This window comes from Cylas formicarius, unplaced genomic scaffold (assembly GCF_029955315.1).
Source record: "Cylas formicarius isolate icCylForm1 unplaced genomic scaffold, icCylForm1.1 PGA_scaffold_4__25_contigs__length_36172078, whole genome shotgun sequence".
Lineage (NCBI taxonomy): Eukaryota > Metazoa > Arthropoda > Insecta > Coleoptera > Brentidae > Cylas > Cylas formicarius.
In genome coordinates this window covers 19,000,630-19,016,076 of record NW_026844334.1, presented here as the reverse complement: position 1 = coordinate 19,016,076, position 15,447 = coordinate 19,000,630, and the positions used below count along the sequence as shown (strand labels likewise).

Genomic DNA, 15,447 nt, shown 5'->3' with positions numbered 1-15,447 from the left:
GAAATCATTCTTGTTCGTTCGCCGCAAACTCTACCCCCGAACGAAAATTCAACCATATAGCTATTAGGGACCTTGTACACCTGTTTTCAAATTTCACACTCGTTATTTTAACCCATATTATCTCAAACATAAAAAAATATAAAACACCTTTTTGCTCTGAAATGATTTATTTTGTTGCACTTAAGAATACATGACGTGTAAAAAAAAACTCGAAACCTACAAAAAAATACTGGTATGTAAACGAACCACTGGGAAAAAACATTAAATAATATTTTAGGACACATAAGATGTAACATTATTTATACATAAATATACAAAAGAAATTTCAAATTCGACAGAAAACAACTAAAAGTAGATTATTTTTCAAATAGAACTTGATTTCATACAAAAAAACGCAAAAATTTTTATGGTGATAACACCCGGTTTCATTTAGTGGTGGTGATTTACTGGCTTATCTACAATAGAAAGTAGACTCATGACAACGTCACCGCCAAGACCAAGGTCAGAATGAGGTTTATTTTAAGCACTAGCATATGGAAGTGAATAAAATAGGTACCCATCAGATGAACAAAGGCACCAAAGCTTGAATCCAATACGAACTGGCTTACCCCTTATAAACATTTTGCAGGAATGTCGCCCAAAGTAAGGTACCATTTGTACTATTGATAAGTTGAACGAAAATATGCCAAATTGAAGATTTTTTTTATTTATTACATCAAAGAAGAGTCTAACTTTTCAAAATTTATTATTTTTATCCAACAGATTATTGTCAGATAAGTGCAACTTTTCTATTGCGACTCGTACATTTTTTTATAAGATCAATTCCTTTGTCTTCGTCAGTAGACCAATAATGCTAAATATGTGGCAATGAATGATAACCCGAGAACAATAAAATGCTTACACAATTTAAAAGTTCATTTTTGGACAACGAGAATTCATGGCGGTTATTGTCTTGAGCATATTTCACCGAAAATTTTAAAATCAAATCAATCACTTCGTCATCAAAAAACATAAAAAATATTTCAAGCGGAGTTTTTCCAGAAAGCCTATTTCAGTACTCAATCTGATCTTTCTTCCATTTCACAGTAGAAGCAAGCCTGTTGTTTGCAGAAAGCATATGTCTTCTTTTGAATTCCAGGGTTTTATCATTTGATGAGTCCCATTCTGGTTCAGTAGTTGGTGAATTACAGGACTGTTGAAATAGAGCTCTATCATTCGGTGTATGTAACTCGAAGGTTCCAACTATACCAGTTGGTTCCCCAAATTCTTGTAGATTTCTGTTATAGCTCTTATCTTCTTCGTCAGTCAAGCTATCCACGTCGGGTGGAATATAGACCGCGTCAATATGTTCTGTAAATATTTTTTTACGTTATTTTTAGCATAAATTTGCAAGGAATGGGCTAAAATACATAAGAATACGTATATCTAAATAATACTTACGACTTTCATTGTTATTGTCGTCATCTATTACGATCTCCTCCATAGTCGCCTCTAATTCCTTTTGCCATATTCTACGAACTGTAACGTTCACTGCACAAGACACAAACTAACAAAGTTTTGTTTCATAGATAAAACCAGTGGTGCATTCACTCACCAATAAATATTTTCAAAAAATAAAGCATAATCAATATAGTATTTCCAATGTATGTTTCCTGCGATGTAACCTACATGCAGACTTAACAAAAATTGCAATACAAATCCAAAATATTTTTTTTTACTATTTTGGATTTACTTGAAAATGTGATACAAATTTATTTACCGCTTTTGTTAACTTTTGAAGTCATATGTAATATATACACATAAATTAGCGATTTCTACGGTTTTATGTCTTTTAGAAGGGGTAATAATAAAATGTATAAATGGATGTGCAAAAATATTTCCTGGATGTTACAAAAAAAATCATAGAATAGGTGGTGCATTAACGCACCACTGGCACAAAATGGGTTAAATCCAACATTTTTTTGTTTTTTCACGCCATGTTGCCCTGTTTTGTTGACGTTATGTTATAAGGATTATGTTAATTTTGCTTTTCTAAATTTTCCTAACAAGGAGGCACACCTCTTTTTAATTCCGAACAGAATGGTCCAGTTAAATTTTCATTTTCTTTAAGCAAAACTAAAATTGATGTCGCAAGGAATGCATATAAGCAACTTGGAAATTTCGTATCTCCAGCATTCGTTTAAAGTCGATGCGGGTGAATTTTGGCACTCTTTAAAATTACTTTATATCAACGGTTCTCCTAATAGTCAAATAATTACTTTATTGAAAGTATTTCGGATGTTGACATTGATAAAAGCAATAATATATACTTGCACAAGTATGCTACTTCAAGATTTCATGGTTACCTGAGAGAGTTTGTCTTTTGTCGGGCGGACGAGATGAGAGTCGATAGAGCCATAAGACAGATAAAGACAAATGCGAGGGATAGTGATGGGATTGATATTAAAATGATATTATATAACTCCCCATTTGCTAGGGCAAATAACTTTTTAGTCAATAGCTGCATAACTTCTAATAAGTTTCCCTACCTCTGGAAGCGCGCCAATGTAATTCCCATTCCAAAACACAATAATCCAAGTGAACTGTCAAGTTTTCAGCCGATAAGTTTATCACCAATGCTTTCGAAAACGATAGAAAAGATAATGTGTGAACAGCTTAATGAACATTTCTTGCACCTCGAAGTTATCCCTTCCACAGAGTCTCGATTTCGTGCAATGTATGTTGAACGTAAGCGATGATATTTTAAGAGTAGCAATGAAGGAAAGGAAACCTGCCTAGGCTACAGCAAGGCCTTTGAGAACCTGAATCACGAGGTTCTTTGCTCTAAACGCCATTACTTTGGTCTTAATAAGTTGGCCATTTGTCTCATTTAAAGCTATTTAGGTGAACGAAGTTAGGGAATACCATTATGCGACTCATATTCGCCCTTTTTTAATATTACACGGGAGTTCCGCAGGGGAGTATATTGACCCCCTTATTGTATTGTGTCTACACCGCGAATCTTGCTGGCCATTTAAAATATTTGAAATCACATCAGTATGCTGATGATATGCAGTTATATTTAGCGTTTAAGTACGAAAACTCAGTGCTGGCCAACAGCCAAATTAATTTTGATTTGCGAGTTGTTTCAAAAATTTCTTGTGCTCTTCTCATAAATGAAATGAAAACTAAGGTTATTTTTTGGAAAAAACTCTAGCTTGTTCAAGAATATTGGTTTTAGGGTTGTAAATAATGAGAACATTAATATTACCGATTGTTGCAAGAGTTTGGGTGTGTTTTTTAATAGCAATCTTCGATTCGAAGTTATGGGAAAATAAGAACTCTATATATATTCAAAGATATTTTAAATACCTTCATCAAACTAAGGTTATGCGACTCTCTTGTTTTTCCATTTTATTATACTGTCATATAGTATACTAGCCTGCCCTCTTCAACAAAGATCAGATTTAGACTACAGAGGCTGCAATATAATGGTCTAAGGTTTTGTTATATCAGGAAATATGATCACATTTAATCATATTATCGTGAATTCGGATGGCTTAAAATAGACCAAGGATTCTTTCTCCAAAGTATCTTTTTGAAAAACTTGTCAAGGGATCTGATATTCAACAGCGCTCCACTCGTTATTATTCTCTGTACACTGTCCCGCGGTTGCATACTGCCCTCTGTCAATGTTTTTTAGCTATAACGTTACTAAATGTTTTAATTCCATTCCAGATGATATCGAATTTAGGAAGCGTCTTAAAACCGTCCAATTAATACTTTTTTTTCCTTTTCATTTTGCTTATTTCTGTAGTTCCTTGCAGCACCTCCGTTCCATTAAAGTGACAAATATATAAATAAAGACCTGCTGTTATTATTATTATTATTCTTTTTTTGTCTTCTCACAACTTTTGTTGGGTCCTTTTTCACCATGGAACAAACGGGACTTTACTCGTCATCGACTCCTCCATGCGCCATCACCCTTCGGACTATGTTGCACGTGCCCAGTATTGTCGCCTTCTGCACCAGCGTGGTAATTTTCTTGTAGTTTTCTATATCCAAAAGTTGTAAACACTTCGGCAGGTTCTTTTTCCACAATTCCGTTTGCAGAGATTATGATTGGAATTATGGATACCTTTGCAAGGTGGTATGTGCTTTTTCGCTTGTGTGCTAGATCTTGATATTTAGTAATTTTATCGGTCCTTACCTTAGCTACATTTTCGTCCAATGGGATGCTCACTTCAATCAGAAACCCTTCTTTCTTTTTCTTGTCGAGAACCACTATATCTGGTCGATTGTGTCTTACTTGCCGATCAGTTATTATACCTGTGTCCAATAAACCTTGTACAGGAGTTCACTATTTATCAGCTTTTTGTTGTTGCAGATATGCTGATCCGTAATCCCTGCAACCTGATTATGCCGCTTAAGGTAATCTTAACTACACGCTGATATTAAATGCTGAATCGTTTCAGGACAGCTTCCACACACTTTTCGTTTGGTACCCCTTGTTTTAAGACGTATTTTCTCTAATTTCGCGTGGGAACTACTTGGTCCGGTATAGAGCTCAAGAAACCTTCAGGTTCTGGACTAAGACATCCTTGCGTAAGATATAATGTGAACAGTTTTTTGTTGCCTTCAGCATCATTTGGCGCCTTAACATACCTACCATGTAGAACTTTGTTTTTCCATTCTTCTTCCATGTCTTTAATCGATGTTTTTGTTTCAGGTCATAGGCGGGCAGTGAGGTTCAGTGGAGAGGCACCTTCATTTACTCATTTCCAAGGAGATATAATAAATAAAGATTGTTATAAAACTATTTATTTCAATAACGGAAATAAACATTATACAATTTCTAATATTTCTACATGTTCAAAAGGTGATAAAATAAAAGAATATTTTATGAAGCATTATTATAAAAAGTATACGTTTGTTGCAATGATAATATATTTTTCCACTGTTACCTCTTTTCAAGTGCCGCTTCCGCAATAAGTTGACCATTTAAAACCGACAGACGGCATTTTGTTTTCAATACAAATAGTTTTTATTCCAAAGAGACAAAAATTTTAATCCCGACGTTCTAATATTTCTACATGCCAATGGAAGAGAGAGCATTAGGACATTGTTACCTCCGAAAATCCGGCAACATTCGTTTGACCGAAATTATATATAGATTGTGAGGTCAGGAGGTATTCTGTATATCTCCAGTTCGCAAGAAAAAATTCGTCATGTTTATATATTATAAATTATATATATATATATATATATATATATATATATCTCACGTATTGATTCACGGATGGAAAAATATGATGACACTATATTCCGGGATATCATCCGTTCGCTCGTTGAACTCCGACTGGAATCCTGCATCCGACTGGAATCCTGCAAATCCTGCATCCGACTGGAATCCTGCAGACGTTTCGCCAAAATCTCACTTGGCATCTTCAATGTTCGCGCTCCAGTGTTCGAAGTGTTTTTGGAGCGCGAGCATTGAAGATGCCAAGTGAGATTTTGGCGAAACGTCTGCAGGATTCCAGTCGGAGTTCAACAAGCGAACGGATGATATCCCGGAATATAGTGTCATCACATTTTTCCATCCGTGAATCAATACGTGAATATATATATATATATATATATATATATATATATATATATATATATATATATATATATATATATATATATATATATATATATATATATATATATATATATATATATATATATATATATATATATATATATATATATATATATATATATATATTCCGGGATATCATCCATTCGCTTGTTGATCTCCTACTGGAATACGAATATACTTCGAACACTTTGGAGCGCGAGCATTGAAGATGCCAAGTGAGATCTTAGCGAAACGTCTGCAGGATTCCAGTCAGATGCAGGATTCCAGTCGGAGTTCAACAAGCGAACAAAATCAAATACCATCAAGAGACGTACCCCTGATAACAAAAACTTTTAAATGCGACTCTCTAAAAGCATTATCTCTTAATTGCTTTTTAAAGTCCGGTTTTTCCACGATGCTTAAATTAGTTTACGCAGGAAACCAATTGAGCGACACAATGTATTTTAAATGTTTCAGACCAACTTTCCTTTTAATGCAGCAAACTTTCCTCGCTCGAGTTTTAAGACTATATAAAACTTAGTTCGAATTCAATAAAAAACTATTGGCGAGGTAAATTCCATTGTAACGCTTTAACTACCACATTAAATTCCAGACGGATGTAAAAGTTGTCGAAGTACTAAGTGCTTCCCTTTGGAAGAAAACTTTGCAATTAATTCACTATTATGTGACCAATTGAATTAACACGCAGTTAAATATTTTTATACACCAATTTTATTTACAGGGCGTCTACTTTTATCGATTAATTTTTTCGTGGTCTAACATAATATTTAAAGTTGCTTTTTGTTGGTCTTTAAAGGGTATCTAAAATACGGATTCAGATGTCATATAGTGTACTGCAAGTTTTTTAACCTCCGATTTAAAATATTGTCTGACAAATTAATAAGCAACATAAGCTCAATTTAGGTACAAAATTTGATAAATTTTATAGAGGACAAATAATCGTAGAATGTACAATGTACAATTACTAAAATTAGATGAGAATAACATATTTTCAAATTAGGTAGTTCGAAATATTTCTCGTTCCCTGGTATATTTGTATTTGAATTTGAAATTTGTATAATAAGAGTGCACCTAACAGGATTCTGTTGGTTTCCTGAACGCTATAACATTTCGCTAAACCTCGCTTAAAACATCCATCCGGATACTATATTTTGAAAACTGGTTTTATATAATTTTGGTGCTGATTTAAAAAAATCTATGTATTTATTTGTATCATGTAAGGTTTTTTTGAAAATATTAAAGAAAAAAAAAACGATATTTCTAAAATAATTTATGTTTGTATTCAGTAAAAAAGTGGAATCGTAGTTAAGAAAAGTAAAAAAAGAACCTTCGGCTGTGTGTTTTTAAGGGCATATCCCGTTTTAACATCCGGCAGTAGTCCGTCATCATCGTTATTCCTGCCTTATTATCGCCGTTCCATTTCCTTAATGTCCTGGTGAAACCTCTCTCTCCGTTCTTCGCTAACTTCTCCAAGATTTTCAGGAAATTAGTTCAAATGTGAAAACAGGAAATGCACTTTCAAACTCATATTTCTACCTAGATGATGAAAGTGTAACATATTTTGAACAATACTTTTGTAGTTTTCGTCCTTAGAGTTTCCAAGAAACTTATCAATTACTTCTTTAAACGAAATCCATGCGTTTTTCTCGACATTGGCCATTGTCTCAAAAAACACTCTCCATTTTTATCTAGGGCTTTAACAAACTCTTCAAACTTTAACAAATCCCACTCACAAATAAAGCGTAGAAATTTTGTATAACTCCTCTGTTGTCCTAGGAGTATGCATACCATTTTAAGGTCACCAGAAGCATCCACTGATGTGGTGGTGGTGGTTTATTTTCTTCAAAAGAAATCCTACATTTTCATAAGTTTCTTTTAAATGTACCGAATGTGCAACGGGAACCGAAGTCACTTCTTTACCATTGTGCAATAAAACACCTTATAAACTACGCTTACTTGAGTCAATAAATAGGCACCATTCTTCTTTTATGTACGGCACACATCCTAATGTTTAAATTAAGTCAGGAACATTACTGCAATACACTGGTGGTCCTTCCTGAGTAACATATTGACATAACTCTTTTTCGCGATCCCGGTAAAAGCTTGATGTGATGCCAGGTACCAGTAAATGCTCGTCACGAAGCCTGGGCGCTAATAATTCGAATGCATCCTTTGGAAGGTGCAAATCTGCAAATTTCTAATTAAATCATTTAATTTGCTCTAGTTAAACCCCTCGGGCTCGCTGAAATGTGGTGTGATATCTGAGTCATCTGAGTCCAAATTAGATTTCTCTGATTATGATGATATAACGTTTTATAGTTCTTATGGGGCGGTAGATATCGGTACATCTGGTCCACAAGAAACTGGTCGAATAGCAGAGTCAAGATTGGGATACATAATTTGCTTTTTATTTTCTCTGTTGAATCCTTATTCAACAGAAAAAACGCTAAATGTGAACGTTCAAGGAACATTACACGAACAAAAATAACAATCATCACTGTGATTCCTAGGCTCTCTCCATACCATAGGAACACAAAAGCTTAAAAATTTCTTCCTACCTTTTTGCCAGTATTTTAATGTTTCAACGCAAACGGAACTAACAGTATGTGGAGCCTAGGACTCGTCTTGGTCGCCAATTTTTATAGCAAAATAAACGCCGTACACATTTATTACGATATAAATACCACAGATATAACAAAAATGTGTTCTTTCCATATTTATACGTTCTAGAACACTAGGAATATGCAAAAGGAAGACAACATCCGTGAACACAGTAGTACGACGACCAATCCATTTGTGTTGCTTTGCAGAGAAATCTAATATTATCCAATGTTCCCAAATCACATTTAATTTCATAAAAATCAATTGATTTAATAATCGTGCCTAACATGCAACAAACATATTCATATCATAAGTATGTATATTAATAAAATAACATTTTTAAGGCATTTTTGGAGAAAGGACATCCAAAAATATACAAATAAGCAAACAGCTTTGAAATATCAAAATCACTGTAGACTTGTGTAATCATTGATGAACAGTGGATTTCATCGGAAAAATTTAAGAACTTAATTGTTTCTTAAATAAAGAAATTAGTGTGAAAAGTTTCTTAAGCTGACGGTTGATGAAGCTGGTGTGTCAAATTCTCAGCAATCTTTGTTGGTATAATATTTTAATTTTAGTTAATAAGATTTATTTGGTCAATGCGGCCTGCATGTTTATTTAACGTACTCTTCCAATACATTCGGCGATATTTTTGACTGATTAACGATTTTGTATTTTTGAAGAAATCTAGATTTTTGATAATAACATTATGAATATATGATGTCAGATATGACTTTGGTACTATGACACTTAATGCTCAACCTAATCATTCCAATTTCAGAATATTTGGGGGTCTCGGTCGAAATTACGTTAGAAAAAAAAGCTGAAGTTTTGTATTTGAATTCATTTTACTGCTGTTGGTATTGGTAGGTTGAAAGGTTAATTGATTAAGTGGTGTTAAAATGACGGTAATGACAAAAATTTTTCCGAGTTTTTGATGGTGAAATGACATTCTCAATTTTTAGCACTAAAACTCCGTTGTGGTAGAAAACAATATTTATTTAAACTACAAAAAAATTAAAGATTTCATTAACTTAAGTACAACAGAATTCACTTAAAATTATCTTCATAATCAAATTCAAACATAGACCCCGATTGGTTTTTCATCGGCTGCGGTACAAAATTAAACCCACCTCTGTACATCAGAGTCTGTTGATGTGGGACAGTCATTTCGTTTAGCCGATGCTCGAAGCTCTGCTGTTCAACGAATGTTTGTTTGGGAGCCCGCGTCGTACAAAATGACTCCGTTTTTAACTGGTTTGAAACCGCGTTGTTCTTGGGTAAGAACTTTGGCTTTTGTGGTTTACCGTATGAGTTGCGAATATCGTTTCCAGTAAGGTCAAAGCGACCGCCGCGCACTCTATGCTCCTTCTCTTGGTGTTCCGCATTCCGTGGCAGCAGCGGCGACCGATAAGGATAATAATTGACGGAACTTAAATCACTGAAGGGCGGGGAAGGGAAACCATCTCGCATCGCCACGTTTTCCTCGTTACCAAACCTCGGTGTCGGTTTAGAAAGTTGAACCGGATGTCGTTCAGTGTATGGGAAGCGCGGGTCAATCACGCGCTGGGCATTGCGGTCTAGATAATGTTCCATTTGTCTAGCCTGATAGCCTTCTTCAAATTCATCGCGTTTGGAGTTTTCCTGCTCACACATGTCATCATATGGGCTACGTTTTAACGGAAAGCAATGTTCAGGCCAGTGGTGGTGTGGATTTGTAGCGAGATAGGGACTTTGCATTAATGGTTCATCGATCCGATTAAAACAGAGGCTCTGGTTTGCCGAGGGTAGGCTCGGCGTTAGATAAGGATTATGAAAACGGTTTAGGTGGGTGTGGTGACAACTATTTATGTCGTCGACGATCCTGGTAGGAGCAGAATAAGTATTCTTCTCGCAGCAAGCGCAATTCGTGGTGTTTGTTGAAAACGTTTCGTATGGTGTTTGACGATATTGAACGTAGCGATGTTGCGGTTTATAAATGGCGTTCGGGTGTGCCAAATACACTTCTGGCATTTGCGAAGTATTGGCGTCGCGGAAAGGGTATCGGTTAGGATGAAACGCTATCTGTTCGCGGTCGTTCTCGCGATAACCGTCAAATGGAGGAGACCTGTTTAAATTTCGATTTGGAGTTTCGAATTTCTTCGAATGGTCGAGCGAAGGACGCGACTTATTTGCGGTGGGAGATGGGGTGCGCGGCTTTCGTTGCTCCATCTCTCTTAATTTTTGGGATCTGATTAGTTGATTACAGTAATCGCTTATATTGAGATTTTCGTTTTTTTCCACTATCGATATGTTGGGGACGTCCAACGGATCGCCGTCTTTCTTTCGTTTTGACGAGGTCGCTAACTCCGCCTCGTAACACTCGCGATCGCTAAGTGGAAATTTTGTTTTTCCCCTCGACTCATTTTGACGATCACGAGAGTGCGTCGGAGTACGGACACTTCTTACCGTTGTGTTGGTTTCGTCACTTCTAAGGGAAAAAATAAACAGACATAAATACAACAAAATACAATTCTGGGATCGATTTTCGTGAAACTAAATAGTCTCAGCTCACATTGTTCTTGAGATACAGGAAGAAACAGAAAGTTTGGCCACTTTAGTTACCCTTTGTATTTTAAACACCCTGTCTCGTAAGGAGATGATGAAAACTGAATCTTATAGATTTTTTACGTAAACTTCAGTGTGGTACTCAAATTTAACTGGAACGCTCTGTATTTTTACATGTTATTCAAAACAGTCTGTCCAAATATATTTTTTTAAACAAACATATATTTTGGAATTTTAGAAGCTATACTTGCTTTTTATCTTCATTTTATTCCAGTTAGCATATTACTCATGTAATTATTATTTTCAAATTTAAAATTACTTTACAATACTAATAGAAACAAGAAATTGTAAACTTAAAAGAAAAACTGCTAAAAACTGACTTTCACCAGTTGCCAGACAGTTTTCGCATAATTTACAAATTCTCCTTTGAGCATTTAGGAGCATAATTACCTAAATCGTAGAGAGAATATTCAAGAATAAATTATTGTCGTTAACCATGCTATATCACTTTCTGGTCCTACATTTATTTTTTGTATTTTGTAGTTATAATATTTTTTCTGATAAAAATAATAACAATAATAATATTGTTAAGTGGAATAAAATCAAGACAGAATAGAAGTATATTTTCTAAAATGTCAAAAAATATGTTAATTTAAAACAATATATTTAATATAATATATTTATATAAACAAAAAAATGCTTTATATACGCTAACTCTGGTAGTATTTTTTGCTTAATCTTTGGGTAGGTTTACCAAAGATATTATAATGTAAAAAATGTATTTTTTATTTCTTTAGCACACAGAGACAGGCTTCGTATTTAGACACCTCTGATGTATCCTAATATTTGTTCTGATGTATTCATTATTTAATAAATTTCATTTGATCTGTTTTCATTTGTTACTTTTAAAAAATCTAACTTTTGCTCGCATCTTTAAAATTATATATTTGTTTTACAAAAAAATGCTGACTCTACTGCTTCTACATAAAAAGTTCCGAAACTCCAGCAATAACAACGGCAAATGGACTTACGGCACATAATTAATTTGTTAAAGTCTTGCTTTAAACAAAAGCTAAGATATCCTTTGTACTTCAACGATAGATTTTACGTGCTCATGCAATCAACCTTACGAAAACGGAAACAATATTTATTTATTGAAACTATTGTCTTGATTTGATTTAACAGGTCAACGTTTCAGACAGAGAGATCAAGGATCGTTATCAAGTATAACTCGAACGCTGTGTAATTAAGTCAAATAAAGACGATCTATTTTCAAAATTCAAAATTCTTTTCTTTTTTTTTTGATTCCGCCTTTTTCTGAAAATATTTTGAAACAAAAAAAAATAGTTTAATTTGTCGAGAAGCTTTTTGTTCTTTATCTTTTATTAAAGATAGGAGTCTTTTACAAAGTTTGATTTTTCTCACACCATCATCAGGGTTGTTGGCGTTTTGAATCGTGACGCTTCTAAACCAATTTAAAGACGTATAATAGATGGACCAGATAGGGAATTTATTGCGTTTGCATTTTTGTGAATATTTATTTTGTTTTTGAATGGGTATTATTTTAAACTTGATATTAAAAAACAATTAAAAATATATAAAAATGTTCAGTGTTATTGATTGTGTAAAATAATACTATTTATATTAAAAAATTTATAAAAAAACCAAAATATTACCCTTGAAAGTAAGAAAATGTGTGGCCCTGCCTGTGAACTTCTCTAGAATTAACCTTTGGAAAATTAAGTAAACCGAATTTCGGTGGTGAATGAATCAGAGGTGAACGCCAGCGAATTGTCTTGCTCTGTAGTCCTAGCAAAGAATCGCTGTCTGGGTTGAACTCACTAGATTGCTCAATTTGTTTATTTTCTATTTCTTCTATAATCCCAAAAGGCATTTCGTTTCCAGTCGAATCTGGTTTATCCATGGAATATGGCTAGAAATACGTTTCTTTATAGTCGCTTTGTCGCTTATTTTGAAAGGTAGATCTGCAATCCTTGTTTATTGACATACTATTAAAATAATAGATATTAAATAATAAGAATGAATGCAGAAAACCATTTAATAGTTATTGTTATTTCTTTTTTGTTGAATTTGCTATAAAAATTGCGGTGGCGAGTGTGTAATCTTAATTATACATCATTATTTATGACCCATGTAAGCATCCATTAACACTAATTTAAAATTTAGAGTAAAAAAGCCTCTTTAGTGAATCTAGATCGACATGCAACTATTAACCAAACTAACCATTAACAATATAAAGTTAGCCAACTTATTTCATTAATTTCTTTTGTCAGTTTTGTCTCTGATGTTTTAAATTTATTGCCAAAAATCGATCAAGCACAATTGAAAAACATTGTTGGGATTATTTTGACTTATTTTCTGTCAAACGGGGAGAAAATGGAATTATTAACTATAAAGGAGAGTAACTTGGCAATTGAGCAAGATCCATTAATTTTTAATTAATTCCCTAAATGCAATTGTGAACCGTTGTTTTTTTTTTTAATATTAATGTTAAATTGGTGCTACATTTAACTTAATGGGCATTCCTTTCCCTAATCCACCATTGGTACATATAATATATACAGAATTAACATTGAATCGTCGTCCAATAAAAATGTTTCCAGGTAATTCTATAACGTTGGTATTTATCCATTTAAATATTGGCTAAATTCGAGCATTGCTCTTTGTCGATCTAAACTTAAACTAAATACGCTAAACAAAATAACTTACATAACACAGATTAACCACTAACTTGACACTTTAAGCGCTTCTAACGTCAAAATTTAGATCGAATTTATTTGGCAAAGCCTACTATGTGTGATCAACTTAAGCAATCTATGGATCTAATATAAAACGTGTGCGCTTATTTGTGTGATATTTTAGTATAATTAGAAGGTGTTTGGTATGATAACTACACACTTTTTTCTGCATTATTATTCAAATTACAAAAAATTATGCACAAGAAAATCTTTTGCGTTGCCTAGTAAAGATAGAGAGAAAATGCATGTCAAGTCGTAAAGTTTGTGCTTGTCAAAATGTGCTTAATATCACGAGTAATATATAAGGCTTAGGGATTTTAGTTTTTATAATATTTAATTTTTTTTTCTTATAAAATTTCCTAGACATTTATTTCTAATTTACTATAAAGTATATTTTTTGTTCATTTTAAATACAGGTTAATAATTCAAATAATCATGCAATTACCATAAATAATTCAATATCATTTTAGGATATTAATAATGTAAACTTGAAATTAGTGGTCGGAACTCGTGTCGGAATAAGAAAAAGAAAAAACAGCACGTGTATGCTATATGTCAAAAGGTGATGTGTTTTTATAACAGATTTCTTCTCTTGTAACATTCTAAACATCAAAAACAGGCCTAGAAAACTATGCAAATTTTAAAATTGCTAATTCAAAACCGAGTTACTTATATTATTGCAGTAAATATTCATATTTTCTACAAAAATAAAAAAGAGTCACGAACTTACTTTGTTATCCGTTTCACGCGAGGATTTAGAATTTTCATTTTCGCTTTCAATTTTCTTCGGTTTGTTATTTTCTGCTACATCTTCGACTTCAGATATATTCTCGGATTGTTTATAGTTATATTTTTCACACAACAGTCGCAACAGATCTGGGTCGAAAAATTGTTCGAATGTATTTTGCAAGTTGTATTTTTTCGTCTCCGGTATATTCTCGTTAGCATCAATTTTTGCAACGTCCGTGCATTTTGATTTGTCTTTTTCCGTTTCATCGGCAGCGTTTTGTTCACTTAAAACTTTGTCGAAAATTTCGTCCCAATTTTCCATCTCACCTTCCGGAAAGAGATCCTCCGAGTCAGAATTGACGTTATCATTTCGGTTAGTTCCCTTGGCGCCACTTTCTAAAAAAATCGTCAGCGTAAAATTAAACGGGTCACTCGGCGTAAAACTTAACGGAATAATAACGTTTAGTATTGATATTTGTTGATTATTTATATTTCCGAGATGTGCGGTTTTACTTCTCTAACTAACTCTCCCCAGGAGCGGTGCTCTCGCCAGGTAATGACGCTCTGATTCTGGCGTATATACCGGACCTTTTTCAAAACCAGAACTACTAAATTTATATCATTTAATAATATCATTCATGTGATGTTGCACTTAAGATTACATTGTATGAAGTTTCAAACATTCCCTTTTATTTGAAAAATCTTAAGCGCTCTAGTATCAATACAAGATCGACCGTCAACTATCTCTTACAGTGTATTTACTAATCAGAACTAAAGCTGTCTCAAGTAGAAATGTTTAATGTTGATTGCTCATCAATTATTTGCCAAAGAAGCTAACTAGGCTTGTGGTTTATTGAGTTATTTTCCGGAGTACTTTTTCCCCTAGTACGAGTAAATTTACAAAATGTCATATCGCATAGTAACGAGCTATTAATTAAACTTTTAACGAAGGCGTAGTAGAGTGAACGCCCAAGAGGCAGATCTCCGACTAAATGGGTAGACCAAACAAAACCCTTAATGAAAATAAGACTGCATGATGCCGAGAAGATTGCACAAGATAGGCAAGCATGTAATCAACTGCTGAATCAAATATGAATGGTGTCACCGCTTCTTTTCTAAAGGATAATGGAATGAGGAGGAGAAGTCATCAACAAAACTTGCAACCCAATAATTTCGAACGACTGA

The 15,447-nt window shown here is 33.7% G+C and overlaps 1 protein-coding gene across 1 annotated transcript in view; it reads right to left on the bottom strand.

Annotated features, from left to right (window-relative positions):
• Positions 1-15,447, bottom strand: part of LOC132700928 (uncharacterized) — a 36,129-nt gene that overhangs the window by 311 nt on the left and 20,371 nt on the right. Inside the window, exons 18-22 of the mRNA XM_060668524.1 lie at positions 14,264-14,658; positions 12,451-12,707; positions 9,361-10,697; positions 3,964-4,308; positions 1,441-1,530 (exon numbers count right to left, since the gene is read on the bottom strand). Of these exons, the coding sequence (XP_060524507.1) occupies positions 1,441-1,530; positions 3,964-4,308; positions 9,361-10,697; positions 12,451-12,707; positions 14,264-14,658 (2,424 nt within the window). The remainder of the gene's footprint in view (positions 1-1,440; positions 1,531-3,963; positions 4,309-9,360; positions 10,698-12,450; positions 12,708-14,263; positions 14,659-15,447) is intronic.